General features: G+C 54.9%; 7 protein-coding genes across 7 annotated transcripts; 1 reads left to right on the forward strand and 6 right to left on the reverse strand.

The window, feature by feature from the left end:
• The first annotated feature begins 3,735 nt into the window (after positions 1–3,735).
• Positions 3,736–5,631, forward strand: KVR01_010259 (uncharacterized protein). The gene is made up of 3 exons (XM_044793035.1): positions 3,736–4,071; positions 4,129–4,227; positions 4,290–5,631. Exons 1-3 carry the CDS (start codon positions 3,832–3,834, stop codon positions 5,472–5,474), a joined length of 1,524 nt encoding a protein of 507 aa, XP_044640418.1. The 5' UTR covers positions 3,736–3,831; the 3' UTR covers positions 5,475–5,631.
• A 548-nt stretch (positions 5,632–6,179) lies between these two features.
• KVR01_010143 (uncharacterized protein) lies at positions 6,180–6,911 on the reverse strand (the record flags this gene model as incomplete). The annotated part of the gene is made up of 1 exon (XM_044784337.1): positions 6,180–6,911. One exon carries the CDS (start codon positions 6,909–6,911, stop codon positions 6,180–6,182), a length of 732 nt encoding a protein of 243 aa, XP_044640302.1.
• A 2,201-nt stretch (positions 6,912–9,112) lies between these two features.
• On the reverse strand, positions 9,113–10,390 carry KVR01_010632 (uncharacterized protein; the record flags this gene model as incomplete). Its single annotated transcript, XM_044782042.1, has 2 exons — positions 9,113–9,909; positions 9,979–10,390. The coding sequence occupies 2 exons, from the start codon at positions 10,388–10,390 to the stop codon at positions 9,113–9,115; spliced, it is 1,209 nt and encodes a 402-aa protein (XP_044640791.1).
• Positions 10,391–11,052: 662 nt separating this feature from the next.
• KVR01_010472 (ribosome biosynthesis protein KRE33) lies at positions 11,053–14,365 on the reverse strand (the record flags this gene model as incomplete). Its single annotated transcript, XM_044784797.1, has 3 exons — positions 11,053–11,242; positions 11,310–14,288; positions 14,349–14,365. 3 exons carry the CDS (start codon positions 14,363–14,365, stop codon positions 11,053–11,055), a joined length of 3,186 nt encoding a protein of 1,061 aa, XP_044640631.1.
• A 1,035-nt stretch (positions 14,366–15,400) lies between these two features.
• KVR01_010515 (uncharacterized protein) lies at positions 15,401–17,377 on the reverse strand. The gene is made up of 2 exons (XM_044791627.1): positions 16,757–17,377; positions 15,401–16,693 (listed from the first exon to the last, which is right to left on the reverse strand). The coding sequence occupies exons 1-2, from the start codon at positions 17,076–17,078 to the stop codon at positions 15,924–15,926; spliced, it is 1,092 nt and encodes a 363-aa protein (XP_044640674.1). The 5' UTR covers positions 17,079–17,377; the 3' UTR covers positions 15,401–15,923.
• A 385-nt stretch (positions 17,378–17,762) lies between these two features.
• Positions 17,763–20,528, reverse strand: KVR01_010438 (uncharacterized protein). The gene is made up of 2 exons (XM_044790329.1): positions 19,775–20,528; positions 17,763–19,707 (listed from the first exon to the last, which is right to left on the reverse strand). The coding sequence occupies exons 1-2, from the start codon at positions 20,138–20,140 to the stop codon at positions 17,854–17,856; spliced, it is 2,220 nt and encodes a 739-aa protein (XP_044640597.1). The 5' UTR covers positions 20,141–20,528; the 3' UTR covers positions 17,763–17,853.
• A 1,247-nt stretch (positions 20,529–21,775) lies between these two features.
• On the reverse strand, positions 21,776–24,820 carry KVR01_010151 (uncharacterized protein; the record flags this gene model as incomplete). Its single annotated transcript, XM_044790137.1, has 7 exons — positions 21,776–21,824; positions 21,911–22,404; positions 22,458–23,760; positions 23,819–24,038; positions 24,097–24,355; positions 24,415–24,540; positions 24,605–24,820. The coding sequence occupies 7 exons, from the start codon at positions 24,818–24,820 to the stop codon at positions 21,776–21,778; spliced, it is 2,667 nt and encodes an 888-aa protein (XP_044640310.1).
• Positions 24,821–26,221: the final 1,401 nt, after the last annotated feature.

The following is a 26,221-nucleotide window of genomic DNA, read 5'->3' on the forward strand; positions in this document are numbered from 1 at the left end:
TGATGAACTGAGTAGATGGAATCAACCTCTCGTTCCCGCAATGGATACTCACCAAAATTCATGAGCAGGGTTAACACCTGTATGGGATTGTCAGCTCTGATAACACCCACTGGGTGTGTCAGACAAGCATTCCGGACAAGACACAATGCTCTCAAGTGTTTCTAATTATTCCGGATTTCAGTAACAGACGACGAATTGCTTGAAAAGGGAGGAGAAACCACGAGGTCCGGGGACTGGGTCTTATCCCCCAGGTGTACTCACCGAAAGCAATTCTTCTTCTGTCTACTGAACATCGGATGATTTGGCTGTTCGGCTTCGAGGCGCTCAAGCAACCCCATGATAGTGTCGAAGACAAAGCTCTTAGTGTCGACGACTTGCAGCGGGAATCTCATACGCGGCAGCTGCAGCTGGGTAGCAAAGCTGTAGCGCCCAGGTCGCACATTTTTGAACGCCCTGGCCATTGTGGTGTTACTATTCTGTTAGCTATGTGCTTGGGATGGGGACCATGCTGGCTTACCTGGCGAGGGTAGATCTGGGTGGCTATTGAGTGTGTTGATGGGGAAGAGCCAGCTTGCTGGGTCTTACGTTGTGGGATTCTTCTTCTTATAGGGGCTATTTTGAGACTATTCTAATCTTACCGTATGACTGCTTTACTGGCTTTTTAGTGCGGCGTCGTTGGGAGTGATACCTTCTAGCCTTATTTATATAGTATGAGGCTTAGCTACGTGCCCATAGACGTACTGTATTCTCTTTCTACTATTATTGGTACTATATTTCTTCAAACGCTGGGTCTTGAGCGTTTACCACTGTATGAAGGCGCCACATATATTTTACATGTATGGGGATTAAAAAACGAAACCACTTTGAACGCCCAGGCCACGATTTCTTCAGGGTCACCACCTTAGCGGACCTGCTCAAGCAGGGTTTGGAGCTGAGGCGGAGACAGCGACACGGTTATGATGTTTGTGGTGTCTTTGTCTGTCCACCATCAGCAAACTAGAGTCCATTTTCTTAGGCTCCAAATGTAGTGAGCGCGTGACGAAAATCAATTGCGAACAATCAATAAACATACTTGCTTGGCTACACTTGCGGCACTCTAGCACCTCGTGTCTCCAGCTGGACTGGGCTGGGCGGACGACGCCGGCTGGTCTCCCAATCACACATGACGAAGTTTGCTCGAGGGCCAATCACAGGAACACATCATCTGTTAAACTTAGCCAGGCTTCTGGGTGGATGTATGATTATACTGCTGTGTTTTTGACTCTCTGGATATTTTCAAAAGCACGACTCAACAACCGGTACCGGTAAAGTACTTCGCTGTGGCACTCTGTGCCTCAGTAATTCCGGCCAGGGCTCTGCTGACGGAAAGATTATTCTTTTTTCCAAAAATTCTTCGGGCTGCAGTCGACTTTCCAGGGACAGAAATATTCGTAGGGATGAAGCTTGGACTTTCAAAACCGCTTGCTGTGGTGTATGGACGTGAGGGTTCGAGAGGTCAGCAAAGAGAGGGCAGGCCAACGAATTCGGCATGTCGAGTATACGCCAGCTGAATGCTTGGTACTGTACGGTAGCTGTGCCTACCGTACAGTTTCACCTTTATACACTCAGCGAAAATGAAGTGTAAGACATGGCTGATGCTGACTTCCTATTGGAGTCTTTTGCTGTAGGTACCTAGGTACTTGACTTTCAACGAGGTTGGGGTTGGCCTACCTTGGGGTACTTCGGTACCTGGGTACTTGGGCGGGGGTGCACGTGGACGGGAAGCCCATTCCCGCGTGGCGCACCGCGCCGGCGGGAGCCAACCAGCCGCCGGTCAACCCCAAGCATTGCTGGACAAATCGATGAGACAGCCACACAACAAATTCCGTCTCTGGCGCCTTTGACATTTGATTTGAGTGGCTGTATGGCTCAGAACTGCCTTCTCCCGTGCCGTGGTATCTGTGGGGTCAGTTGTTAGCGCGCTAAGTCGCATCCTCGGATGATCATCCGGAGGCTCCGGCCCACCCACACCGCCACTTTCTGTGTCTCCCACAAGCTCCATATTCTCTCAAAACCTCTTGCATTCGTCAAAAACGGGTGAGATGGCCGAGTTGGTTATGGCGCCAGGTTAAGGTTAATCTTAACAATCACTCCTGGTGGAGCAATCCTCCTGGGTTCAAGTCCCAGTCTCATCATAACCTTTTGCACTTTTTTGCTATCTTCTGGTCCCTGACGGTACCTGACGGTATCTGAGAGTGACCTTGGGAAGCTGTCTGCATGCTAGATAGCCCCAAATACGTCCTGGGTGACCCCGAACCGCAGAACCTAGCCGGTTTGCAAAATGAGGCCGTAGATGCTTGCCACGATACCCACGTTCCCCCACTGCTTTCCTGTTATTTTCGGAATTTTAGAAACAGATAGACACCGCTAGCGCGGTGTCCTGTTTCTTCTCCCTGTCGATTGGTGTTCAAATTACTTCGAACTGCACAGAATCCGACCATCAAATGAAGGCTGCATAGCACCCCCGAAGAGTCGAAGACGCGGATGCTGTGCGCCGGCGCTGCGCATTTTTGCAACGTGCTGAATCTTTGCCGAAGTCAAACGGTCAGTTTCAAAGGATTCATATGCTCAATGAAACGGTAGTATTAATTATGTGGTGCTGTTGAGTATGATGGCCGAGCGGGGCTGGGCGCAGGTTTGAGGCCGACCCAGGCAACATTGAGGCCCATGTAGGAAGGATTGAGGCCAGTCGAGGGTGGCCAGTCGAGACATGCCATAATTCGAAGTTCTAGGCAATTATTTTCATAACCAGCGCACACATCCGCAATGTAATTAGTAGGTAGCCAGCCCATTGGGCCTCACCATCAACACTACACTCTGCGCCTGGCGCAGCCTTTTCAATGGTGTGCTACTCTGAGATTTCCACTCATCGGCATTCCACTGCGGAGTGATGTCGGGTTCAGTAAAACTCAAATTGGTACGTCACCGTAAATTCTCAGAGCTTGTGTTGAGGTCAAAACAGCACAACATGGATGGCACCTCGATCCTGAGACGCAGCCGGCAAACTATGTGGTTTCGCTTCTATTCCGTATGCGTCCGAGGACATACAGGGTCTTCCCTTGATTCTCGTCGCAGAGCGACTTCTGAGAGGTCAGGAATGAATCCCTAAAGTAAATTTCAACTCTATACGTATTCACAGAAAAATACTACCAGACACAGCAAAATTTATTTAGAATTTAGGTAGCTGTTTTGTAGCGTTGTATTAGGAAAACGGAGGTACCGTATGAGGGGGGCAATTAGTTGGTGGGAAGAAGGTCACATCAGAGGAGGTCAGAAGTACCTACACGACAAAGATTAAGGGAAGACCGTGTACTGTACATGGCGCCTTCATACGGTGGGCAGCTTGCAGAAGCTAGCCAGATATTCACCAACCCTTGCGCTGGCAGGTGATGGACGGCTACTACTTCGGGCATGCAAGTATCTTCCTGTAAGGAACGATGTCAACGGAAAAACAGTAGTCTTTTTCACAGTGGAGCTGAGGCTCGACTTCCGTCTGCTGCGCCTGTTTCCGCGTTTTGGCAGAGGGAAATGACGCGACTCAATCCTTGTTTGCTCATCGATTATGAGCTCGCGTCGTGCTACTTCAGTATCACGGCGGGTTGTTTCTTCGACATGCGGATACCCTCGCCCTCGTCTGTTCCGAGACGAATTTGCAACCGGCACGGTGCAAACATTGCGCTCTTTGCAGCCGTACCAAAAGAGTTGCGACATTACGAGAATTAAGACTGAGATTTACGTGGCCCATCTCCATCTCCGGAGAGGTGGGCAGGGGCAAAGTGCACGCCGTGGGGAATGGAGCAGATCTCGAAGCTAGTGGGGTCACCATGTACCCACGCACCCGCACTCACATTCTTGAGGAAACCCTCCCTGTCCCTGGCTCGAGCGCGTTATTACGCGACCCGGGGCCAACAAACCCGCGCACTGCCCTTCAACCCAGCGCCAGATGTTGAGTTTGTGTCTGCCTACACATTTCACGCACTTGATAGGAACCTGCAAGTCTCTACAAGTGGATTTGTGCACACCACCATGCCTGCAAGTGGCCTCGAATCTCCCGGCTCGGAGAGCATTTCTTGACTGACAAGCCCGCAGACGCGTCGGCGACAACATCATGATGTGCAGCCCGTGCCGGAGGGGCCTCGGCCTGGTCTGCATGAGCAGCCCAGCACCCAATTTTCGAAATCTCGCGCCGTATGTTCATCATCGGCTTGGTTCCATATTAGCGCATGAGTTCAAATGTTAACATGCAGCAGCGTCCCGGCTCTGTCCTCACCAACGCGCAGCTTGTCGACATCTTCGCCGAGAAGCTCAGCCTGACGCCAGCCCGGAAGAAATCCTTGATCGGGAACCTTTGTTTTTGGGACTCCATGAGTGTAGATGGTATTGGTGGGATGTGGTCTCTTAAGGACGACTACGTGAGTGGCGGCCGTTTGGGACGCAACCATACCCTGCCCGATGTACCGAACCACTACATCCGGGACTGGATGTTGGAGCAGATCGACCTGGGCGAGAACGAAGTAGAGCCCCTCAGCCAAGATGACAGGGAGCTTGCTCGGAGGGCCCTCCTCCCAGACCTGACCGCTGATCAGGTCAAAGAGTACAGCAACATACTTGCCAAGCGCAGAGAGGATAAGTTGCGCGCTGAAAGGGCCGCAAACGGCATCCCCGAGGCCGACGCAACGCCAGAAGAGATCCGAAAATGTGCGCTCAAGCGAGCCATGATTCGCTACGACCTTGAGAGCGAGAAGCAGGCCGAGGCTGCCATAAAGCTGGAAGATGCACTGGAAGCAGTCGACACCACCGTTGATATGACGCCCCGAGTGAGGCCTGGGGTTGTCCGCAACTACGACAAGTATAAGCCCATCAGGCGTTCTGTCCTGTACCCTCACCTCCCAAGTTACGCGACCCCTCCGTGTGAGATCGGGTTGTCGCTGCCTGTGCAGATAGACCGGGACTGTGATCAGATTCGTTTAATGATCCGCCGCTTCTGCCATTTCGACGAAGACTGGCCTCGACTTTGCTACCAGTACAGTCATCATGACGATTTCGGGCTTGAAGTCTTGCCATCAATTTTGGGGGTCTCACGCCAAACCCTGGCCGCCTTTGTGAGGCAGAAGGGCCAAGATAAAGGGGAGCAGTCCAAGGCGTACCAGTTGGCGTGGGAGTTCTTCAAGCGGAGAGAACTACTGGGTTATCCTTTGGTGAAAGACGAGGAATTATTAGCAATTCGTGCTGGTAGGAAGGACGCACGCGCAGACACCAGTAACAGCGGGGATGACGAGGTCGTCGAAGAAACGGAGACCGTTCGAGCCAATAGCTCCGACCGGCGTTCGTCCAAACGCAAAATCAATGACGAGCAAGAACGCAGCGATGGTGGGAGAAAGAAGACCAAGACCACAGCAACTCCGAGCAGGAGGAGTGCAAGGCTTAGGCGCTAGATGACGATCCGTGATGCGTCACCTGAACGCGCGCCTTTGCAGCGTTATGCTTGATCACGCAGTCTTCGGTGTCTAGCAGAGGCTTGGATCTTACTATGGGAACAGCACACGATGTGAGCCAATCCACTCATTCATTCAATAGCTAGGTAGTCAAGTGAGCCGAAAGAGACACCAACTTTGAAATGGTGACAGAATATTACATCCCGGGCCAATTTTCACTATTCGAGTATGAATTTCCAGGTGCTCCCTCGGCTCAGTATAGAATTCCTGGCTACCTCATCGAGTTTTGTCATGGAGATGGCCACCCGGAAACGGCCGATCCTTTAATGACTGAATAACACCAAGCTTTGGATAGCGAAACAAAAGCTGGAAAGAGACAGCCGGTCAAATTAGTTTTCAGTACTACAAGAGCTGTACGATCACTGAAAATAGGGATCGTTCATAGAAAACAATGCGAAGCTCCATCAACACTTCTAACACATCGAATACATATGTAGAATACGCGCAACGAGGAGTCGTATTTTGGGAGGCCAAAAAAGAATTCTAGGGCTCACATTCTCTACCCAGATAAATTGCGCCGAACCTTTCAAGTGGTCAACGTTCAGAACACCAAAAATCCCAACACTGTCTCATAATATCTCTTTCCCAGAGTTTTATTCCTTCGCCTTTCCGGACCGTCCAGCAGTCCAATACGAAAGCTTTACCTTACTCCGTCTCCGTCTCGTCACCAGAGTCCCAATCCTCGGTGGAGTCCATGCCAGGGCCCTTGCACACGCACGGGCTGGAACATTGGGCTGCCATCGTCACGCCCTCACCTTTCCCAGTGAACACAAAGATGGCCTCGATCGAGTCTTTGCCCAACTCAGAGATCGGGAAGAGGATGTTCGCCTTGCCGATGGTCTTCTCCCAGAGCCAGCTTGGATCACCTTTGAAGCCGCGAAGAGGCTTGATCTCAGGCGTCAGGGCATTGATACCCAAGACGCTCTCCAGGGAATACTTCTTGAGGAGCGAAGCGAGCTTCTCAGCGAAAGCGGCGTTTTGCGGGTCATTCGGGTCCGAAAGTGGCTCTTCGCCGTCAAGCAGGTATCTGAACTCGTAGGGCTTGAACTTGGGGCCGTCTGGGTCGGAGCTGAGGCGGAAGCTGCGAGGGTAGACTCGACCCTGCATGAGAGAGGCGTCGTCCCCGAGGTTCTTGATGTGCCAGGGAGAAGAGGTACGCTCGACCTCAACAAGGATCTCGTCTTTGGACATGGAAAAGTGCCGGTGGAGGAGCTGGAGACCAAAGTTACGGCGGGCGTCAGGGTATTCCTCGAAAAGGTGGAGGATCTCCCCGTCGAGAGCGTCTCGCCCAGACTTCTCCTTAAAGTTCTTGTGGGCGGTTTTGAGGGAGGGCAGAGTCTTGTACGACTCCGGAGTGTAAGAAAGGACAAGAGCCATTATAAGAAGTTACTTCCGACTGTCGAGAAGAGTGTGTTGTAGTTTAGAAGGGTTATCTTGCGTTTGTGGCTTCCAGGCAGTTGCTTTTGTTCGCAATACACAGTGGACAGTTCAAAAAATAAATTCCGAGGCTGAGAATTAGCACCTTTTATATGCATAACTCTCCTCCTACTAGTACATGTTGGATGACATGAAATTTTCAATGACTTGCTCACATGTGTTCGTGCAAGGACATATAGTGTTTGGCGACAGGTATTATTCTGCGACTGAACTATAGGTCCGAAGCTGCCATGTGACGCTTCAATTTAAGTGACATCTGGGAGACTGATTATTACCGAATGCCTGACCTATGACTGAAGTCTCCCACATCATCACTAACAAAAACGGTAAAACATATGCAGAGCCCAAAGCAGACCCACCCAAGGCTTCGAAAAGCCTGGCTTCAACTTCTCACTTACAATCACGACATATCTCGGGATGCTGGAAGGATAACGTAACGCTGCCGGTTTTCAGGCAACATAATCGCGCCACACAGCCCCTCAGGAATTCACATACTCCTAAACTTGAAGGCATCAATACCATTCCGCACCTCCCTTGCTGCCCGCAGCCCTTCGACCTGGCAGAAGGTAGTAGTATCCGCTTACCCCAGAGCCAGGACTAAGCATGTCGACACGGTCGCCGTAACTACCGTGCCCACTCGGCAACCCGATTCATATGATCATGCCAAGCAGAAAGGCAGTGGCCAAGGTCAAGTGGATGTAATAGGAGGGGGAAAATGATGATGAGGCAGGAAGAAAGAAAAGGCCGGTATACGTGGTAAGCCTGTATTACCCTGATGAGTTCCGATTAAGTATTGAATATGACGCTAAATGTGAATCATTCCTTGTTTTGAGGGGTGAATTCATAGTTAAGCCTGTCACCTGGAGAAGACACAAAAGATTGCTCAATGTTTCAACTGACAAGTGTTCATGTCTAGATGTTATCCTCAAGGGAGCATTGGATCCAGAAGACGCCCTTAATAGTCACTTAGGCTTCTGGTATGAATTTTAAACCTCACTCAAATTGCATCTGCAATGAGGGGCACGCAGCACATGTGATGAGCGAGACTAAGGAAGCCACAGAAGAAGAGTGTTTGGAGACTCGCTGACGCTCACCCTACAGTTCTTGACCACCTCAAGCGTTCTGGTGAGGGGCTTAGCCCTTCTCGTATGATTTTTACTCATTGTAGGCAGCACATCAACTATTGGCGCTGTTGTGATTATGAGTTTGTCTTTTTCCTAGCGACTCTGCGTGCCATTCACTCATCTCGAGATCTCAATCCCTTTTTTACGAGTGACTGTACCGCCCCGTCCAGTCATATGCGTCAACTCAGCCATTAATTATTAAAGAACCAGACTAGGACATAACGCAGTTTTGTAGATAATGTGATAGTCTCCCACCAGCCAAGTTACAAGTGAGAAAAGAATGGCAAGATATTTCTCATCCCCGATCACTGCCATACCTAGGTAGTCCAAATAGGATCTTTAATAGGCACGAATTGGAACCTCGGAAGTTGTAGGGCGTATGAGTTGCGTGACAATAAGACGAGTCCGTGTTCGAAAACACAGGCTCAACGCAGCAGACATATGCATGGGCATGCCAACTGTGGGCAAGTCCAGTGTGGTGCCAGCACTTGAGTGTACTGACGGCCTGAAATCCCAATTCTTTACTGAGTGCCATCGTATTGGCAATGGTCAATACGATGACCAGGCACTCGATAATCATAATTGCAATGCGGACGCAGTAAGAAAGGTCCCTTGTAGCTGACAGTTGAGTGCTCTACAGAGGACAACTTCGTACTTGCTCACGACAGGTGCGAGCGCTTGTTTTCACGCAGTTTGACCTCGGGAAACTTCAGGTTTCCTGGTACGGGTTCATAAAGGCACAGTGAGGGGCTTACCTCTACTCGGTGATAGCGTCTGTCACTCCACTTTCCAGTAAACTCGTCTCGGCTCAATAGATTTAGGTGTAGATGACAATTTTGGGTCTGCAGTCGTGATTTCTCCTTCTCACTTGCTCACAGAGCAAATGGACGCACCCGCGTTCTGTAGCACGGATTGAGGCCCTCAAGTAAAGTTGCCTGACTGGATTTGATATTCGTATCACCTACAGACCGGCCCAGCACTTCCCGCCTCATAACCCCAAGGCCTTACTCACACTACTCAAGACCTTTCTCGTTGCTGCCTCTCCAACTCGTCCCTAAACACATTCCCCCGTTGCGGTGGTTCCGCCGCAGGGAAATTCGCACTCGTCGGAGTCCCAGCCAAGCTCCCAAGGGCTTCACTGTCACGCCTGGCGTGGCCGTGGCCGTGGCCGAGGAAGTCATTATCCTGCTGGCGGGGGTATACATGCTGCTGGTCCGAGCCATCGCCGCCGCCGCCGGCCCCACGGGCTGGGTGATCCCGCGGCTCGTCGCGGTAGTACTGGTCCTCCGGGAGGTGGTCCATCAGGCGGATGCGGTCGGGCTTCCTGTCCCTCCGGCGGCCCATCCTCCTCGCGCGGCTCTTGGCGGCGCCGTAGCCGTGCCTGCTCCGCGACATGATGTTCCCGAGGGAGATCTTGCGGGCCTGCCTGTTCCAGAGGCACACGCCAAAGATCATGAGCACGCAGAAGCCCAGGACCGTGGGCAGGCCGATGTAGAGCGCCGCGCCGGTCGGCATCTTGGGCGGCGGCTGGTGGTACGTCGCCGGCTTTGTCACGAGCACGGTGGGGCCGGCGTACGACTTTGCGGTCGTGTTCCCGTCCGCGTCGAGGGCGTTGAGGAAGAGCGTGATGTTGGCGGCGCCCTTGCCCTGCAGCAGCTTGCTGTCTACCGCCCAGGCGTAGTATGACCAGCCGGCCGTGATCTTGTCAGAGGCAAATGCCTGTGATGCGACCTCTCCGGTCGTGGCATTGATGTAAGAGCCCTCCAGGATCACGGTTGTGTTGGTGGAGCTGAAGATGGAGGTGTCCCAGGTGACTATGCCATTGTCAGATCAGATGACACTCTTACTTTTGTGAAGTGAACAACGTTCAGAGGTTCGCATACCATAATACGTCGTGCCCGGGTAGAGCGAGCTGTTATACGAAGGCTGACAGAACGGGGCATATTCCCCATCGGCGTTATTACAGACCAGGAACGAGCCCGTCCCATCCTTGTTCGTAGCTATAGGCTCAGGAGGCGCGGTGCCAGTGCTGGTGGTGATCTCTGCATGTTCAGTCCTGGTCACCACGGTCTCGGTCAGGTCGTTGGGGGCGGGCGATATCGTAGTCGTGGCGCCATCCACGACAGTGACTACAGGTGTGACCGTGATCGGCACACCCGAGGTATCAACGCTGACCCAAGGATCCGTAGCTGCTGGGGCTCGAGCATCCAGGACCGGCGTGACGAGTGGCGGCCGGGCGGAGGCGGCTCCTAGGAGCAGTGAGCCCGCGGCGAGGAGCCCGGGGCGCGTAAACATCGCGGACGCGGAATTCTATTTTCTGCCGGTGTGGATGTGAGCTCTTTGCAACGTCAATTAGGACCAATTGCCCTTATATAAACGAGTGACAAGACGACGGAAGCAACCACGACTCCAGAAAAGAGCAGTGATGTAAATCCGGACAGAAATGAGCCGCGAATCGAAGGGTCAAGAGCACTCGTTCACAGGGAGAAAACAAGGGCATTGAGCTCCCTTGATCAACTAATAAAGGATCGCCCGATCCCTTCCTCACGCCGGGCGACGAACGCTCTAAGTGGCTGCCCAAAGGCGCGCTACAACCCGGAGGGCCAAGCGAGCAGCGATAAAGCTTGGCTTGGCGAAATGAGCTCAGGGGCCCAACAGCAAAGAGACAAGCTTAATTCCCGGGCCAAGAGCTGCCCTGGGCACAGAGCTCCCCCGGTCGATGGACCAGTTTAGCCAGGGTTGGCCTGTGGGGGGATTTCCCTGAGAACCACACCACAGGGCTGAGGATCTGCAGAGCTGCAGAGCTGCAGAGACAAGAAATAGAGCTGTGGCTTGTCTGCCTTAGCTTTCCATGGTCTTGTAAACTTTTACCTCCAAAACGCCTTCCCGACCCTCGAATGCAGACATGATGAAATCTCCACCCATACAAATAATTGACTACTGTGGCTCGCACGCCATTACTTCTTGGGTTTCTTGTGCTTCTTGTGCTTTTTCTCCCCAAATGCCTCGTTGTAGACCTCCTCGGCGGTCTGGCCGGCCTTCCTCTTCTGCTTGCTGCTCTTGACGCTGACCACGTTGCTCCCCTTGCCCTTCTTGACCTGCTCCTCGGCGTCCTTCCACACCTCCTCGTTGCCCTCGATTTGGTATCTATGAAGCCATGGTTAACCTACACCGTCCAAGACAAGTCTGAGGGTTGTTTCTTTTGTGCACTTACTGATCAAGAGGCAGAGAGTCAATCAGCTCTCTCTGCTTTCTCCTAACCTCCTTCAGGGCTTCGTCTCCTTCCTCGTCAAGCTCCTCCTCCAGGTTCTTCTCCAGCGGCTGGAACTTGCTGTCGACGATCTCATCGTCATGCACGCCAGTCGCGTTCTCGCGGCTGACGCCAATGTCCGTCTTGGGCATCTCGGCGTCGTACGCCCCCGAGACCACGCTGCTGAAGTGTGTGGTGATCTTGCGCAGGATCTTGATGAACATGGCCAGCAACTGCGACGACTGCAGGCTCCCGTGCTCCTCCGCCACGGCGTCCATATCCTTGCGCTGGAGACCGACAGAGAGAAGGATCGACTGCTGGATGCCAGAGAGCTTGACCGAGTTCTTGATACGTCCCAAGAAGTAGAGCTCCGCTATCCTTGGGATGAGGTCGAGAATGACGTGGTAATCCAGCATGTTGTTTGCGTATGACTCGAGACGCTTCAGGTCGTGGGGCGTGAAGCGCTCGTCGAGCTCAGCCTTTGTCAGTGGGCGTGGCTCAACGTCGTCAAGTGCTGCCCCAGCGTTTGCACTCTCGTCGATGCTGAGGGCCAGGACCGAGGGGAAGGTCCTGAACTGGTAGGAGAGGAGCTCCATGAACCGGCGGTGGAAATCCCGGGAGAAGGCACCGAGCCAGCTTCTGTCGCCGCTCCTTTCCAACGGCCTGATCATGACGGTCGTGTGCTCGCCCGTCAACGAGTTGGCTGTTTGTCTCAGGTAGACAGGTGCGAACGACGAGCGTTTCCAGAACTTGTGGAGAGGCTGCGTCAGCCCGTAGCTTACACCGACGTAGTCGAGCTCCACTGGCCTGCGCTGAGAGAGCACAGAGAACAGCGGGGGCATCTTGCTTTGATCCCTGACCTTGATGTTGTCATCCAGGAGGTTTGCGTTTGCCAGCTCTGCGTCAGTCACTCTGGTAATCGTCCCCTCGCCCGTAATATCCGCGTCCTCCGCAAGGTTCAAGAACCTGCCCTCGTAGTAGTCGGTAAGAAGCTGCAGTGCTTTTGAACCGTATCCCATCGAGGCGTAGTCTGGGTTCGTTGCGATCCGGACAATTCTGGCCCCAGACAGGGAGGCAAACTCGTCATCCTGATATTGCTGACTGACAAGCCATGGTATCAGGTCACCATCGGGTCTCCGCCCTCTGCTGAGGGAGTTGATCACACTTTGACGGCTGATCTTGCCTTCGAGTGCCACTTGGATGACACAGAGCGGCTCTGGCAGGCGACTCCCTTCTGTCGCCCCAGGTGGCACCAAAACGTACAGCTCGTGGGAAGGTGCATCACTCATGAGTTGAAGGTCGTCGGGGCTGTTCTTGTAGTGACTCGAAACGTAAAGTGAAACCATCTGTTGCAGGAACTTCTCCGGCACGGGATGGAAGCTGAACAGGGTATCACGGTTAACATGCAACAGCTCACACTGCGCGGGGTCAGGGCAACCCTGGCTGAGCTTCGCTTTTGGCAGCGTCGCGTCCAGGCAGAGAAGTTTGTTTAGCCACCTTTCCACAGAATCCCCTTGTGCATATCGGATCGGCTCCGACAGAGTGATCTCTCGCAGCGTCCTGCTACCAAGGCTGGAGGACTCCTGGTTCTTGGCTGCCCTTCCCGTTGATCGGTCGGCGAGCTCGCCCTCCCCACTGGCGGTCGCGCCTGGTCTTGACTGCTCCCTGAGCTGCTTGATCAGCTTTAGTGACAGAGAGCGTCCAGTACCTTCATAACCATTGATAGTAGATGCCATGAATACAAGGTATGGTCCCATCAGTTTCCTCACGAGGGGTAGTGGGATGGCTGCAGCCTCGTCGATCACGACCAATTCAGCTTGCCCGAGAACATGCGCATCCTGGGGTCTTATGTACTGGATCGTTTGTCTGTGATCCCGGTGAATGTTGACCCTGACGATAGCCTTATTCAGCTCTGGCGAGGTGGCCTGAATAATAGAGTAATCCAGGTGGTCCTGGTATCCCAAAGCATCAAATCCTTTGAAAATGAACTCGAAGAACGTCTTCAAGTTTTCAGGAGAAGGCGACGTGACGAAGATGTTGCTGTAACCATATGCCACGGCTGCTGCCACGGCCACACCCATTGCCGCGGATTTACCTCTTCCTCTCGCAGCAGTCAAGGTAACAGTATTCCTCAAGGTCTTTTCCGAAATAGCATCGCAGAACGTCAACAGGGCCTTGGCTTGGTCCACCGTCTTCGCAAGCGTCACCAGGGTGCCGACAGGTTTGGTATCTTGCAGGTTCTCCTTCAGGTTGTCCAGCTCCTCCTGGGTTGCGCTCTTTGGCTGGTCCAAGTCCGGGGGCGGAAGGGCCTTGACATCCTTTCCTCCGGAGATAGGCAACACGTTGAACTCGTCGTCGATAACCAGGCACGAGTCGCAGCTTCCGAGTGATAATATGAAACGCTCGTTGAATCTGGCGACGACGTCGTCGTAGGCTTCGGTTCGGTATCGCGAGTGGACGTCCATGGACAATGTGTAAAGGCTCTTCAGACTGTTCATTCCCTTGAGGAGCAGGACCACCAGGCCGCCTCCCTCGACCGTCTCGATGCAACGCGCAAGGATGTTGGGCGTCACGGCCTCGAAGTCCTGGAGGATACACATGCCGTATGTGTTACCCAGGACCTTCTCGGTCTCCTTGTAGTAGACATATCTGATGTTGTGGAGCGAAACGAAAAGCTCGAAGGGGTCCTCGGTGTTCGCCTCGCGTGTGCCGCGCCTAATCTCCTTCTTGATCCTCGCCTCGCGCTTCTTCCGGTGGCTGGTGAAGTCCAGCAACTTATTTTTGTAGGCCCATAGTACAGACTTGTTCTGCTTGAGATCGACTTGCGAAAGGATGTAGTGCAGGCGGACGATGGTATCCTTGGAGTGGTCGCCGACAACCACAAAGAAACTCCTCTTCTTTTCCTGCACTCCGTTGCGGATGAGCGCCGGAATTCTCGAGTCTCTGCAGGAAGATTGGGGATCAGTAACGGCGCGCTGTGTGTGGCAGTGTCTAGAGACTTACACTTGCTTGCGCGACATGTTGACCTGTGTCCAATGTGCGCCAGAGATCTCGAGTGATCCGATATGCGACAGGCAAAATCGTGGACGGGTGCGTACATCAGAAGCTACGGAGAGCTTGAACTTTTTTCTGGCAGGCACAAGAAGTTTTTAGTGGGTCGCGCCAGAGCGTTGGGCCGGCTGGCAAGGGTCCTCGGCGCCGGTGAGCAGGGATCGGCCCCCCGGTGCGACCGGCCCTGACCTCAACTTCAACTTCAACTTCAACTTCTTCGGCGTAGGTTGACTTGGGCTAACTCATCCCTGTTATGTCGCATCCCAAGGTCGTGTGTCCCCATGGTTCTCCATATATTATTACACAATTTTCAAACTGTAGTGGGTTATTTTAATGGTCCAAGAATACAAGGCTTCATGCTCTCAAGTTTAAGGGCTGAACATAACTGACTGCCGAAGCAGAAAAGACAATGTCCTGTCCGCCACGGGATCTCTTTGTTTTCGTTGCGAGTATAGACCAAGGACCGCAAAGGCCTCTGAACTACCGTGAAGTATCTGCATGCATGGACGCAACGGTGATCAGGCACGGCGGGCTATCCAGTGGGACGCTGCGGGATCCACCAAAAATGCTTGAAAATTGCTTGAAAAGGACCGGGACTCTTGTAGATTTTCCTCTTAAGCAGGAACCAGGCAGTAGCCAGAGAGACTCTCAGTTGTCTCAACAATACCGATATAAAACAGTGGCAGTACGCGTTAGGAAGCACGATGCGCTGGCTTATTCACAGCAGACCATATCATGCACATTTACTGAGAATCAAGCAGGCGCCGAGACAGATGCATACCTAGGTAGATAAACGTCACATCTGTTAGCCATGTGCCACCAAAAGCAACAAGACCAAGCTTATGGGCAAAGGCACCATAACTTCTGTGCCACGTGTGGGAAGCTCTCACCGCCGGATATACTGGATCCTATTGCAATCATGGTAGCTGGGCCGGCTCGAGATGCTGTGACAATGTCCGAGGCGTATCCTTTGAGAGGAGAGGCACATAGGGTGGCCAATATACTCAGAAGAAATAGTGCCAGTAATGCTTTGATTCTCCTCGTCTAGTAGTAGTCTATGTCTGAAAGACGGTTGAAACATTACTCAAGATCAGGGGATGCTGCACAAGTCCATCGCTAAGGAGCTGGTTCTGATAGTAAGCCACAGAACGTGCCCATATTCTCGAGATTTTGGAAGGGTATAGCTTTGCAATGGATGGACACACCGGCCCAGAGGTACGGGGGCCAAGCAATCAAAGCACGAGGTCGCAACGCAGTGGTATGAACCATGTGGTCGGAGAGAGTTAAGTACCGATACAGAAAACCCCCTCTAATATCTGCCATGACGTCGCCTGAAGATGGCCTCTAATGCTGCAACCACTCACGACCCGTGCAAAGTAGTAGAAAATGGAAGACAAGACAAGCAGGCAACACCGGAAACATGCACACCAATAGTGCGAAGATGCTTGCCCCCCGAACTAGCCCGAAGGGATCCCGACCGACCAGCTCACACGCGCGCGCGCGCGCACACGCACAACAAAGACACTACTACTTGTCGAGCTTCCTCTTCTCGTGCCTGAGCCTCTTCTGGAGCTTCTTGTACTTCTTCTTCTTCATCTTGAGCTTCCTCTGCCTCTTGACGCTGATGGCCAGGATGCTGCTGTCCCTCACGTGCTGCTGCTGCTCGCGCGAGTCCTCGTAGCGCATCTGCCGCAGCGCCATGCGCTCCAGGAACGTCCTCGGCTCGGGCGCGGCGGCCGGCGCCCAGGCGCCGCCGCTGCCCTCCTGCTGGGGCTCGTCGATCAGCTCCGGGCTGTGCGCCAGGATCTTGACGTCGCCCTGCGCGTCCGTCGACTCCTCGATCGTGAAGACGGCCCTGTACACGCGCGTCTGCGTCTGCTGGTCCTCCTCGGAGGCGGCGGCGGCGGGGCCCTTGCCCTCGGATGCGCCGGTGGCGGTGGCGGAGTGCGGCTGCGGCAGGGGTGGCGGGCAGAAGGGCAGGAAGCTGCCGGACATGGAGTTGACCTGGACCGAGACGGCGACCTCGGGGCTGTCGCCGTACATCGCGTCGGGCTTGTGTGAGCCGGACTCGGACTCGGGGCCGTGGCTGTTAACGTCGCTCTCGATGGAGAGGGCTGCCATGGGCTGTTCTATGCCCTGGACGGTGCGCGAGATGGTGGACATGACCTCGGAGGTCCTCGCTGCCCGGGCCCGCTGTGTGAATATCGCTGCGAAGGCATCGTCGGTCACGATTCGGGGGAGGCTATGTGTCACCGAGATCGGCCTGTGGAGGGAGAAGAAGGAGGATAGGGCGAGGGCTGTGTCCCAGAGGTTAGTATGATGCACGGGGATACAGTGGCTGGCAGAAGGGTTGCGCTTGCATTCGTTGGGTATGCTTTGTGTGCTGGGCACCCTCGGGAGCTGTTGTTCCTCGGAGCTCTCCTTTGCTTTCCGTTTCCTCTTCTCGCCGGAAGATTTTGCGCTGGCGTTCTTGGATACGGTTGATGGCTGGACGGACTGGTTGACGGGCAGGTCCCCCGAGTCCCGCGATGGCTTCGACGAAGAGTACCGTCTCTGTGAGAGAGGCCTACAGGTCAGGGTGATGTTCGCGACGGCTGGTCGTGAGGCGGCTGCGCCGATGGAGGACAGAATCGGCGTGTGAGGCGCCGCTGCGGCAACGCGCCGCACCGAGCCAGGCAACATGGCACCAGTGGGGGGATAGAATCGGTTTCGAGGGTAGAAAGGAACTCTCTTGTGAGCGATATGGAGGGGACGCGGGAGGAGGTGACGGGTCACGATGCGGGCGGAAGAGTGGCTAGCCCGCTTGATCCCGATGTTTGGTCACAGGTCGAGGTTGAAGAGGGAGGATCGCCTCATCCGGACAACCTTGAAAGCCTTGCCCCATTCAAAGCCTTGGCGAGCTGCCAGGCGGCCCGCTTATCGGCCACAGATAAGGGGGGAACCTCTAAAACAGGGTTCTGTGAGGCCTGGCCCGCGCGAAGGGGTTGGGGGGTGGGTAATTGGGGGGTCAGTTACCAGAGACGGGTAGGGACTTATTTCTCAGCAATGGAAATTAAATCTTCTCAGTATGTCGCTTCAGCCGACTAATTTGATATGTAATGAACATGTGTATTCTCTTTCTCTCTTTCCTTCCAGATACCTGTCGAGGCAGCACAAAGTTGTTGTCTTGTTCCCTAAATTTAGACCGGCCTCCTTCCTATCTGGGTCCACCGTCTGCTGGCCCGGCCGGTTGGTCGGCCCAGACAATTGGGCCACAACGGCGCCAGGAGTCAGTCGGCTAGACGTACCTAGGTAGGCATTTCCGATAGAAAGGGGTGATCAAATTCAAAGCCTCGTCACATATGGTTTGCACTCCTGTGCACATAGCAGCGGGGATGGTTTATACACTGAATTATATGAGACGGGTATACGTCCCCCAGGCTCATTAACAACAACAATAATTCACTCCCTCGCATCATCATCCCTTATAAGCCAACCACAGCCAGAAACCCCCGACCATCCACAATACTCTCCATGCCGTGGTCCATAATTCCCTCCACGCTGTCATCAGGGTGTTCCTGCTGCCCCTCTTCGTTGACCTGGTCGCCTTCCACCGCGACTTGCCCGCGTCATAGTAATACTCATCGTCCTCGCCGATGTCGATCTCTATCTTGGGCCCATTGCCCCATCCTGCCCAGCGGCCCCCGTTCTTCTCCCTGTTAGAGCTGTGCCTCGCGAGGCCCTTGGTGTTCCCACCTGGTTGCCGCTTAGGCGACGCGTTGCGCGCCTGCGCTGCGAGGCCGTTCGCCCTCACCCCGGGCGTGAAAGACGCGCTCCTATCTCGCGTCGCTGACCGGTGCGGGGCGGCCGAGTTGAACGACGACGCCGAGGATCCGTGCCCGTATCCGGACGAGGCTTGCTCAGGGTCGTGGTCGTCCAGCTTTGCTTTGGACGAGGGGAGGCCGGCCCGCGACCTGCTGCCCGGGCCGCTGGGTTCCAGCGCAAAAGGCTGTAGGTTCAGGATGGGCACGAGCAATGCCCTGATGGTGAGTGCCACAGCGCAGACAAACGCAAAACCGCCGTAGCGAGCGTACGTGGACAACTGGCTTGGCAGCAGGCACAGATGCGTCTGGAGAGTCTGAGTCTGGTCGCCCGAGAGCGGCTTGCCTTCCGTATCGATGGGGTTGTACATGCTGACCATGACAAAACCTGGCGTGGGGACCCCCATGGCCATGCTCGTGCTCTTGACGGTAATCTCCTTCACATTCGCCTGGTTGTCAGCGTGCCTCAGCTCGCAGTAGTCGTGGTCGTCGCCAGAAAACGCATGGATGATGTTGCCGATCTTGTTGACCACCTCGATCGAGTCCACCTCATTGAGCACGTTCTGGTACTGGTAGCCCCTAGACACGGAAATCGCATTCCTGTCGTCTCGGGCTCCTGGGTCCGCTGGGTTCGACGGCGGCCAGTGTTCTCGCATAGGCCCACACTGCGTCCCCGGCGGCCTGTATAAAGGCACATGAGAAAGTAGTATCGTTGGCAGCTCTGCCTTCCCTTCGCCTGGGTTCAGCGTCGGGATGTTGTTGAATTCTGCCGAAAGTGCGTCCTCGATCTTGTGCTCTTGTGGCACCTCCTCGACTTCCCCCCGAAGTCGCCGTAGCTCTCGCTCAACAGCTTTTCGTTTGGATAGTTGCGCCTTGTTCAAGAAATCCTCCGTTGGCTTGTATATGCTGCTCAGATCGGCCTTACTTCGGTCGTCAGAGGAGCGGGCACTGAGGGATACCGCGTCTATCGACACAAAGGTGTGGTTCGCGATGACGTCCACCCTGTTCACATCCCCAAAATACGCTTCGAAGCGGTTTCTCACGGGAACCTTGACCTCTGACCCAAAACCGAGATCGTGGTTGCCAGGCAGACTGGCGATCAGCCTTCTTCCTCTTTGGCCTGCCCCAGCTTCTGATCCGCCCAGGTTCCAAGGCTCGGCAAACAGCCCAACCCACCTCGCGTATTCCTTGAGCCAAAAGTCCTCGCCGTACTTTTTCTTCCACTTTTTTGCGTAGCCGACTTCCCCCTTCGGTCGGTGATTCCAGCTTGGATCTGGGGTATCGCCGTGATAGGTCCGCCACTCCCTCCCGCCATCGAAGAGGTCGCCCAGGAAGAAGACGGTGTCCGGATGTAGCTGCTCCTGTAGCTGGAGATACGACCGGCGCATGTAGTTGTCGGTGACGGTAACAGTCAAGGAGCTGATCGGCCACGGTCGTCCGGGGTAAGAGTGTGGATCGATGAGTTGAGGGTCCGCGACGAAGATGAGGTGATGGGGTGTGGCACCGGAAGGCTATATATAACATATGCGTCAGCTTCATGTGTCTGTTCTGGTCTGGTGGCAGTTGAGAGGTCATTACCCATTTCTCCCAGTTAGTCCAGTGACAGCTCTCGACTTTTGTGTGGAATATCCATCTCTCCCCCCAAAGCAAAACCACGGCCCATATTATAACCAGGAGGTGTGGGAAGCTGGACAGGCGACGCCATGTCAGGTTCCTGCGCAGCTGGTGCGCCACCTCGAGCAGCAAGGCCAGCGTCGCCCTCTTCCCTCTGGCGTTCCAGAAACGCTGCAGGGCCTGGACCTGGCGCTTGAGGAAGCGCATAAAATCGCCTATGGGGTCCTCGTCGAGGTGAGGATAGTTCTGGCGGAGGCTGGACGGGGCGTGGGGAGCGTAGCCGGACGAGATGGGAGGACCGCCATTGCCACTGCCGGTGTAGCCAGCCATGACACGGCTCGCATAGGAGGCAGGGGGTGTGTGCGCGGTAGGTCAGATAGATGGATGTTGGACTGAATATCCGGAGTGAAGGTAGGTAATTCGAAGACAAGTTGGGTGTCTGCTATGGAGCCAGCGGTGGTGGTGGCCTATGTCTGACAGCCATGCCTTGAATCCAGCCTGCGCAGGTTGAGGAAGGGTACCATGTAAAAGCAGTACCACAGGCAGTGCCCCACGACAAGCCCGATGACGACCCCTGACCCGCAGTTCTGCAGGGCTGCTAGGCGGGGTGACTGGGGACTCTAGGAAGAGAGGGCAAAAAGAGGAAGGGAAAAAAAAACGAGAGTGAATGTGTCAAGCAAGGTTTCAGGAACAAGACCGGAGTGAGTGGTCGCGTGGGTTTGGTGAGGAATGCAGAAGAGCTGCATGCAGACAACTGGCTTAAACCATGTCTCATTGACTTTTGGGAAGGCTGCGGCCCCCAAATCAGAGTAGCGCGGCAGGAGCTCTCAGCTCCCCGCGAACTGCCATTAGACATTGGACTACGGAGTACATTACGGTACGTACTTTGGTCCATTTAGATGAGCTGATCTCGACTCGGAGCCGAGGCTCCTTCCTTCAGAGTCGCTAGAGCCCAAGTGCCGTACAGAGCATATTTGCAGGCTTGGCAATGAACCGCAGCCAGTTCGGGTAGAAATTATCTTGGTCGATTACGCACTTGACATTCCTAGTTGATAAAATGGCATAACAAGGGACAATTTCGTTTGCAATACCTTATGCCATGAGTGCACGACTAAGGAAAACTATTGAAGTCAAACGGCAAACCTCCGAGCCGTGGGCGCACACACCCCCAGCTCTGTCCCAGCCAAGCAAGCCATGCAAGCAATGTCATCCCCGCTCGAGGAACCGTCCGTTGTCAAAATTCCCCGAAATGACCAACACGGCCACTTATTGACTTTCCCCCCAGGGCAGCCCAGGACTGGCTGCAGGGTCAGCAGACCAGCCATGGTCACATTACCTGTTGACTCTTGTAGTTATAGGCTTCGCTGGCAGCCACGAGCGGTAGTCACAGCAGATATGGGGACGCCTGCCAGTTGGAGCCAGTCAGCAGCCAGTCAAGCCCAGGGGAGCGGCATCCCCAGTCTGGAAAATCACTTTCCCCATCTCGAACCAGGGTCTTCAAACACGACATGCAACTGCCCGGCACACGGCACACGGCTCAGTGGATCCCATTCAGCAACTCTCGCATCGAGGCATCTCGCCCCGAATACCTTATCACGTCGAGGACCTCGCCCAGTCCTCCTCTCACAGACTGACTGCCAAACAGGCTGCCACCCACGGCATAAGCAGCAGGCAAGAGCCATGCCACCTTCCCCCCTCAACTCAGTCCACACGAAGTAGACCCAGGATGGGTTCATATGTAATATATCTACAATAGAAAGGCAGAACGAAAACGAAAACAAAAATAAAATACCATAGAAAAAAATATCTAAGACAGCCAAGCACAGGCAGCCCTCAAAACGGCGGGCCAAGACCCCTTGGTCTTGGTGCACTTTGCCGCGTTGCCGAACCCTCCTGCACGTGCAATGAAGACATCAAGGAGTGTGCCGAAGGTTACCGTGACTCGCAGCGTGACAAAGGGCGCCTCTAGAAGACCCAGGTGAAGGACTCCTCGACTTCAAACGATATCTTTCGCCTGCACGACAAATACTGTTGTTAGCATGTGCAACACCGCCAAGAAAACCCAACACCACATCCAGAGCAGAGAAGAGGGAGACCAACCTGATATCAGCCGACGACGCCCCGATGAGGACCTCAAACCTCCCCTCCTCGGCGATCCACGCCCTCAGCGACGTGTCGTAGTACCCCACGGCATACTTGTCGATCCTGACCCGGAGGTGCCTGGTCTGGTCCCTCTCGAGGAACACCTTCTCGAACGCGACGAGCTCCTTCTCCGGCCGGGGCAGTCTCGACTTCTCGTCGCGCACGTACAGCTGCACCGTCTCGTACCCGTCGGCCTCGCCCACGTTGCTTACCGCCACCGTCAGCTCGAGCGGCGCGCCGGCCCCGCAGAGCACCTTGCCGCTGAGCGAGGGCCGCCCGTACTCGAACTCCGTGTAGGACAGCCCGTGGCCGAAGGGGAACAGGGGCGCGATGTTGGCCCGCTCGTAGTGCCTGTACCCGATGTACAGGCCCTCGCCGTAGACGACGTCGAGGTTCTCGCCGGGCCAGTTGTGGTACGCCGGGGTGTCTGTGAGGGCCTTGGGGAAGGTGCACTGGGTGTAACAGTCAGTAAACAGGAACAGACTCTCTCGGTTCAGTGACTGACCGGAAGCTTCCCACTCGGGTTCTTGAAACCAAACAAGACATCAGCCAGCGCATTGCCGGCCTCCTGGCCCTGGTACCACGCCTGTACGATCGCAGGGACCTCGTCAGCCCACGGCATCGTCACCGGCGACCCAGACTGGTTCACAACAACTGTGTTCGGGTTCGCCTTGACCACCGCCTGGATCAAGCGGTCCTGGCTGCCGTCGGACGGCAGGTCCATCGTCTGCCGGTCGTATCCCTCAGACTCCCACTCCGCATCAAGACCGACGACGACGACAGCAACGTCGGCCTTCTTCGCCGCCTCGATGGCCTGCTGGAGGTAGTCGACCTTGTCCTCCTGCTTGAAGCCGATGCGGCAGCCCCCGTACTTATGCGTCATGTTGAACTGCTTCTGCTTCGAGATGGGCCGCAGCTCGTTCGTCATCTCTACCCTGAGCTCCACCGCCTTGCCAGCCTCCATGTCCACCTCGACGAGGTAGTCCACCGAGCCGTCGAACATGGCCTCGCCCTCCTCTGTCCAGTCCCAGAGGTCCAGGGCGAGCTTGTCGTCGAGGTACAGCCTGCCCGGTCCGACGCTCATGAAGCTGATGGTGTGTCGTCCTGATATCGTGGGCACCAAGGACGTCCTAGCGATCGCCGACCATTCCGGTCCCACCTGTGAGAGTGGCGCAGAATCCCACAGGAATAGGTCGGTATTCGTCCTCCTCTGCTGCACGGCCGGAGACCCCTTAAACTTGTCTCCTACGAACCAGTCAATCGTGACACCTTGCTTCCCGTCGTCGGTTCTGCAAAATGGAGAAGCCACAGGGAGCCACTTGTTGATGTGGCAGCCCTGCGCATATATCACTTCCTGCTTGGCGGCTTTCCTGATGCTATCCAGAGGAAGTGTGTTATAATAGGGGTTCAGGCTGGCACTTCCTCCGCCGCCAGCGATCGCTCTGTTGGCGTTGGGGCCGATGACGGCTAGTTTTGAGGTTCTCGGGTTGATGGGGAGGATGCCGCCCTCGTTCTTGAGGAGCGTCAGCCCCTGGGTCCCAGCCTCCCTGATCAACTCGCGCGTTTCCGGCCGGTTGTCTTGCCTCTCCGGCTCCTCGGTGTATGCTTCGCCACCCGTGACTCGGTGGACCAGAGTCAGAGCGTTTTCTGCCGCCTGATCGATGTCCGCTTGAGAGATCTTGCCCTTTTTGAGAGCGTCTAGGACCTTTTCGAACCTCCATTTTGTCGAGAAGGGGAACTCAATATCACATCCTGCCACGATCGATTCCACGGTCGAGTTGATGCCACCCCAGTCCGAAATCACCGTTCTGTAGGAGATATTAAGGTCTGGTACCGTCTCCCGGTTGCTGGGAGCAGGAGACTTACCCGTCATAGCCCCACTCGCCTCGCAGGATATCTTTCAAAGTCAGAGTGTTCATATCCGCGTGCACGCCATTCACAAGGTTGTAAGACGACATGATCGCCCACGGGTTGGCCTCCCGCACAGCAATCTCGAATGGCTTGAGATACAGCTCACGCAACGCTCTCTCCCGCACGATGGAGTTGATGGTCAGTCGGTGAGTCTCCTGCTCGTTTCCGACAAAGTCTGCCTCATATTGTCAGCAGGATTTCGCAGTCAACCCCCAGGTCTGGGCGCAACGAACGCTTGATAGTGGCAGCAACGCCTTTCTGCTGCAAACCCTGGATGTACTGCGCCGCGAGCTTTCCCGTAAGAAGCGGATCTTCCGAGAACGACTCGAAGTTTCTGCCGCCCAGCGGGTGGCGGTGCATGCAAACGGTGGGCGCAAGCAGGATGTGCGCGGACCTCGCCCTGACCTCGTCGGCGAGGTGCTGGCCGACTTCGAATAACAAGTCCTGGTTCCATGTCGCGGCTAGTGATACTCCACAGGGGAATAAAGCTGCCTGATAACCGCTTAGCACATTTCAACCACTTTTCGGGGGCACTGGAGATTGGAGCTCACCTTGGTGCCGCCCACAAAGATTCCCCCACGGGCACCATTGGGTCCGTCACTGGTCTTTGCGGCGGGTATGCCTTTCGAAGCGATGGATTTCGTCCTCCAGAAGTCTGCGGCGGTAAGGAGGGAGACCTGGCGGACATCAGTGACGTCCGTGAAACAAAGCTGCTTCCTGAGAGCAGGGTTTTCTACCTACCTTCTCTTCTTGAGTGAGCTGAGACAGCTTCTTCTTGGCCCACAGTCTCTCACTCGAGAGATGGCTTCGATGGCCCTGAACAGGGCTCTCTGGTGGCGTCACCTCCGTCTCGGGGGTGGAAACTAGTTCGGCACTTCCGATCTCGACGGGGGATGCGTCAATGTCCACATCACTGTCCAGAGCCATGTCCCGGGCAACTTCTGAGATGATGGCCATCTTGGCACCGTTGTCTTTTACTGTAAGGTGTATATGCCTTGACTGAAATGTGAAAGTTGGAAGTCAAGCTGAGGGTTCAAACGCATGCTCAGAGGTATGACTACTAGGTCGAGGATGGGGAACGAACGTGGATATCTCAGCAGCACGCAAGAGATAAGAAGGATCAAAGACTAGTGGCCAACTCGTTATCGACTCAAACAAGGCTGGACGCGATCTTGTTGGCTGTGACTGGCATCCAACACATCCACCCGGCAGAGAAGTCACGGGGATGGCTTGATATCTATATAAGCCGTAGGCGATGGATCAGCAGGGCCGGAGCATGGCTGCTCCACCCCTGCCGAGATTTAGCCGCCCTCCAAATGAACTGTAGAGAAAATCCATCGAGTAGGAGTTCAAGTGCCGTAAAGACGCGTCCTTGGCAGAGAAACTCGCCTCATAAGCCCCCGATAGGTAGTATCTGGAGACCATAGAGCTTGGGGCTCATCAACATGAGATCAATACGACGGATAGTAATGAGGAGTAGTTTCTCCAACATGTTCATGATGCGGTTGTTTTCCCGCAGGACACGTCCACCAAAAGCTCATGTGGATCGACACCATTGATTGAGCCAAGAGAGGGCTAGGAGGAGGGACAGCGGAGGACGAGCTGCGTGGGGAGTAGGGATGGTCCCTGTGGGAGCTGTTGGGGCTGTTGGAGTGCATATGGTGCCGTCACTTGACTGCTGGTGTATTAGGGACGCATATTATTGCGGCTCGCAATGGGGAATAGTCAGATCGGTAGGGACGGACCGTATGAGCGGTGGTATTGTTATGGGGTTCGCAGTTTCAGAAAATGGCCATAGTGGTTTTCACACACAACCCCCAGGACGTTGCCGTTGAGCCCGCAGCATAGAACGACTGGTCTCGCTCAAGACTTGTGTTGGAAGCTCCGAAGTTGTCCTTCGGCGTGTGCCCACAGGTGAGCAGCTCGGCGTCGACCTGCCGAGGTCGACGCTCAGAGAGGCCATCTCGTGTGTCGGGAGCGGAACTCGAGGGCCCCAAAAGGGCACTCTTCTCGAAGCTTGTGCAGGTCGCGGGCCATGCAAAGGAAACGCCACTCGGGGCATTTCCTGCTTGCTCTCCAATGGTTGCAATGCATGGGCAGGTGGGCAGGGATTCAAACCTTGGCCTGCAGTGTGCAGGCAGACCAGGCAGATGGAAGGTAGCAAGGTGGCAAGGTGTGGCAGACCGAACCGGTGTTCCTGGATGCAGGCCACGGCCACGGTCTTTTCGGGATTGACGGCTAGGGACACAGGGCTGGGAAACGGGGATCCTTGCCCACGACTCCACGAGGCGGTTGGTAGTCCCGGCGGCTCTCACCTGCCGCTGCCGCCGTGATACATACTTTGCTGTTGCAACAAGG

This window comes from Diaporthe batatas, assembly GCF_019321695.1.
Source record: "Diaporthe batatas strain CRI 302-4 chromosome Unknown Contig00013, whole genome shotgun sequence".
NCBI classification, from domain to species: domain Eukaryota; kingdom Fungi; phylum Ascomycota; class Sordariomycetes; order Diaporthales; family Diaporthaceae; genus Diaporthe; species Diaporthe batatas.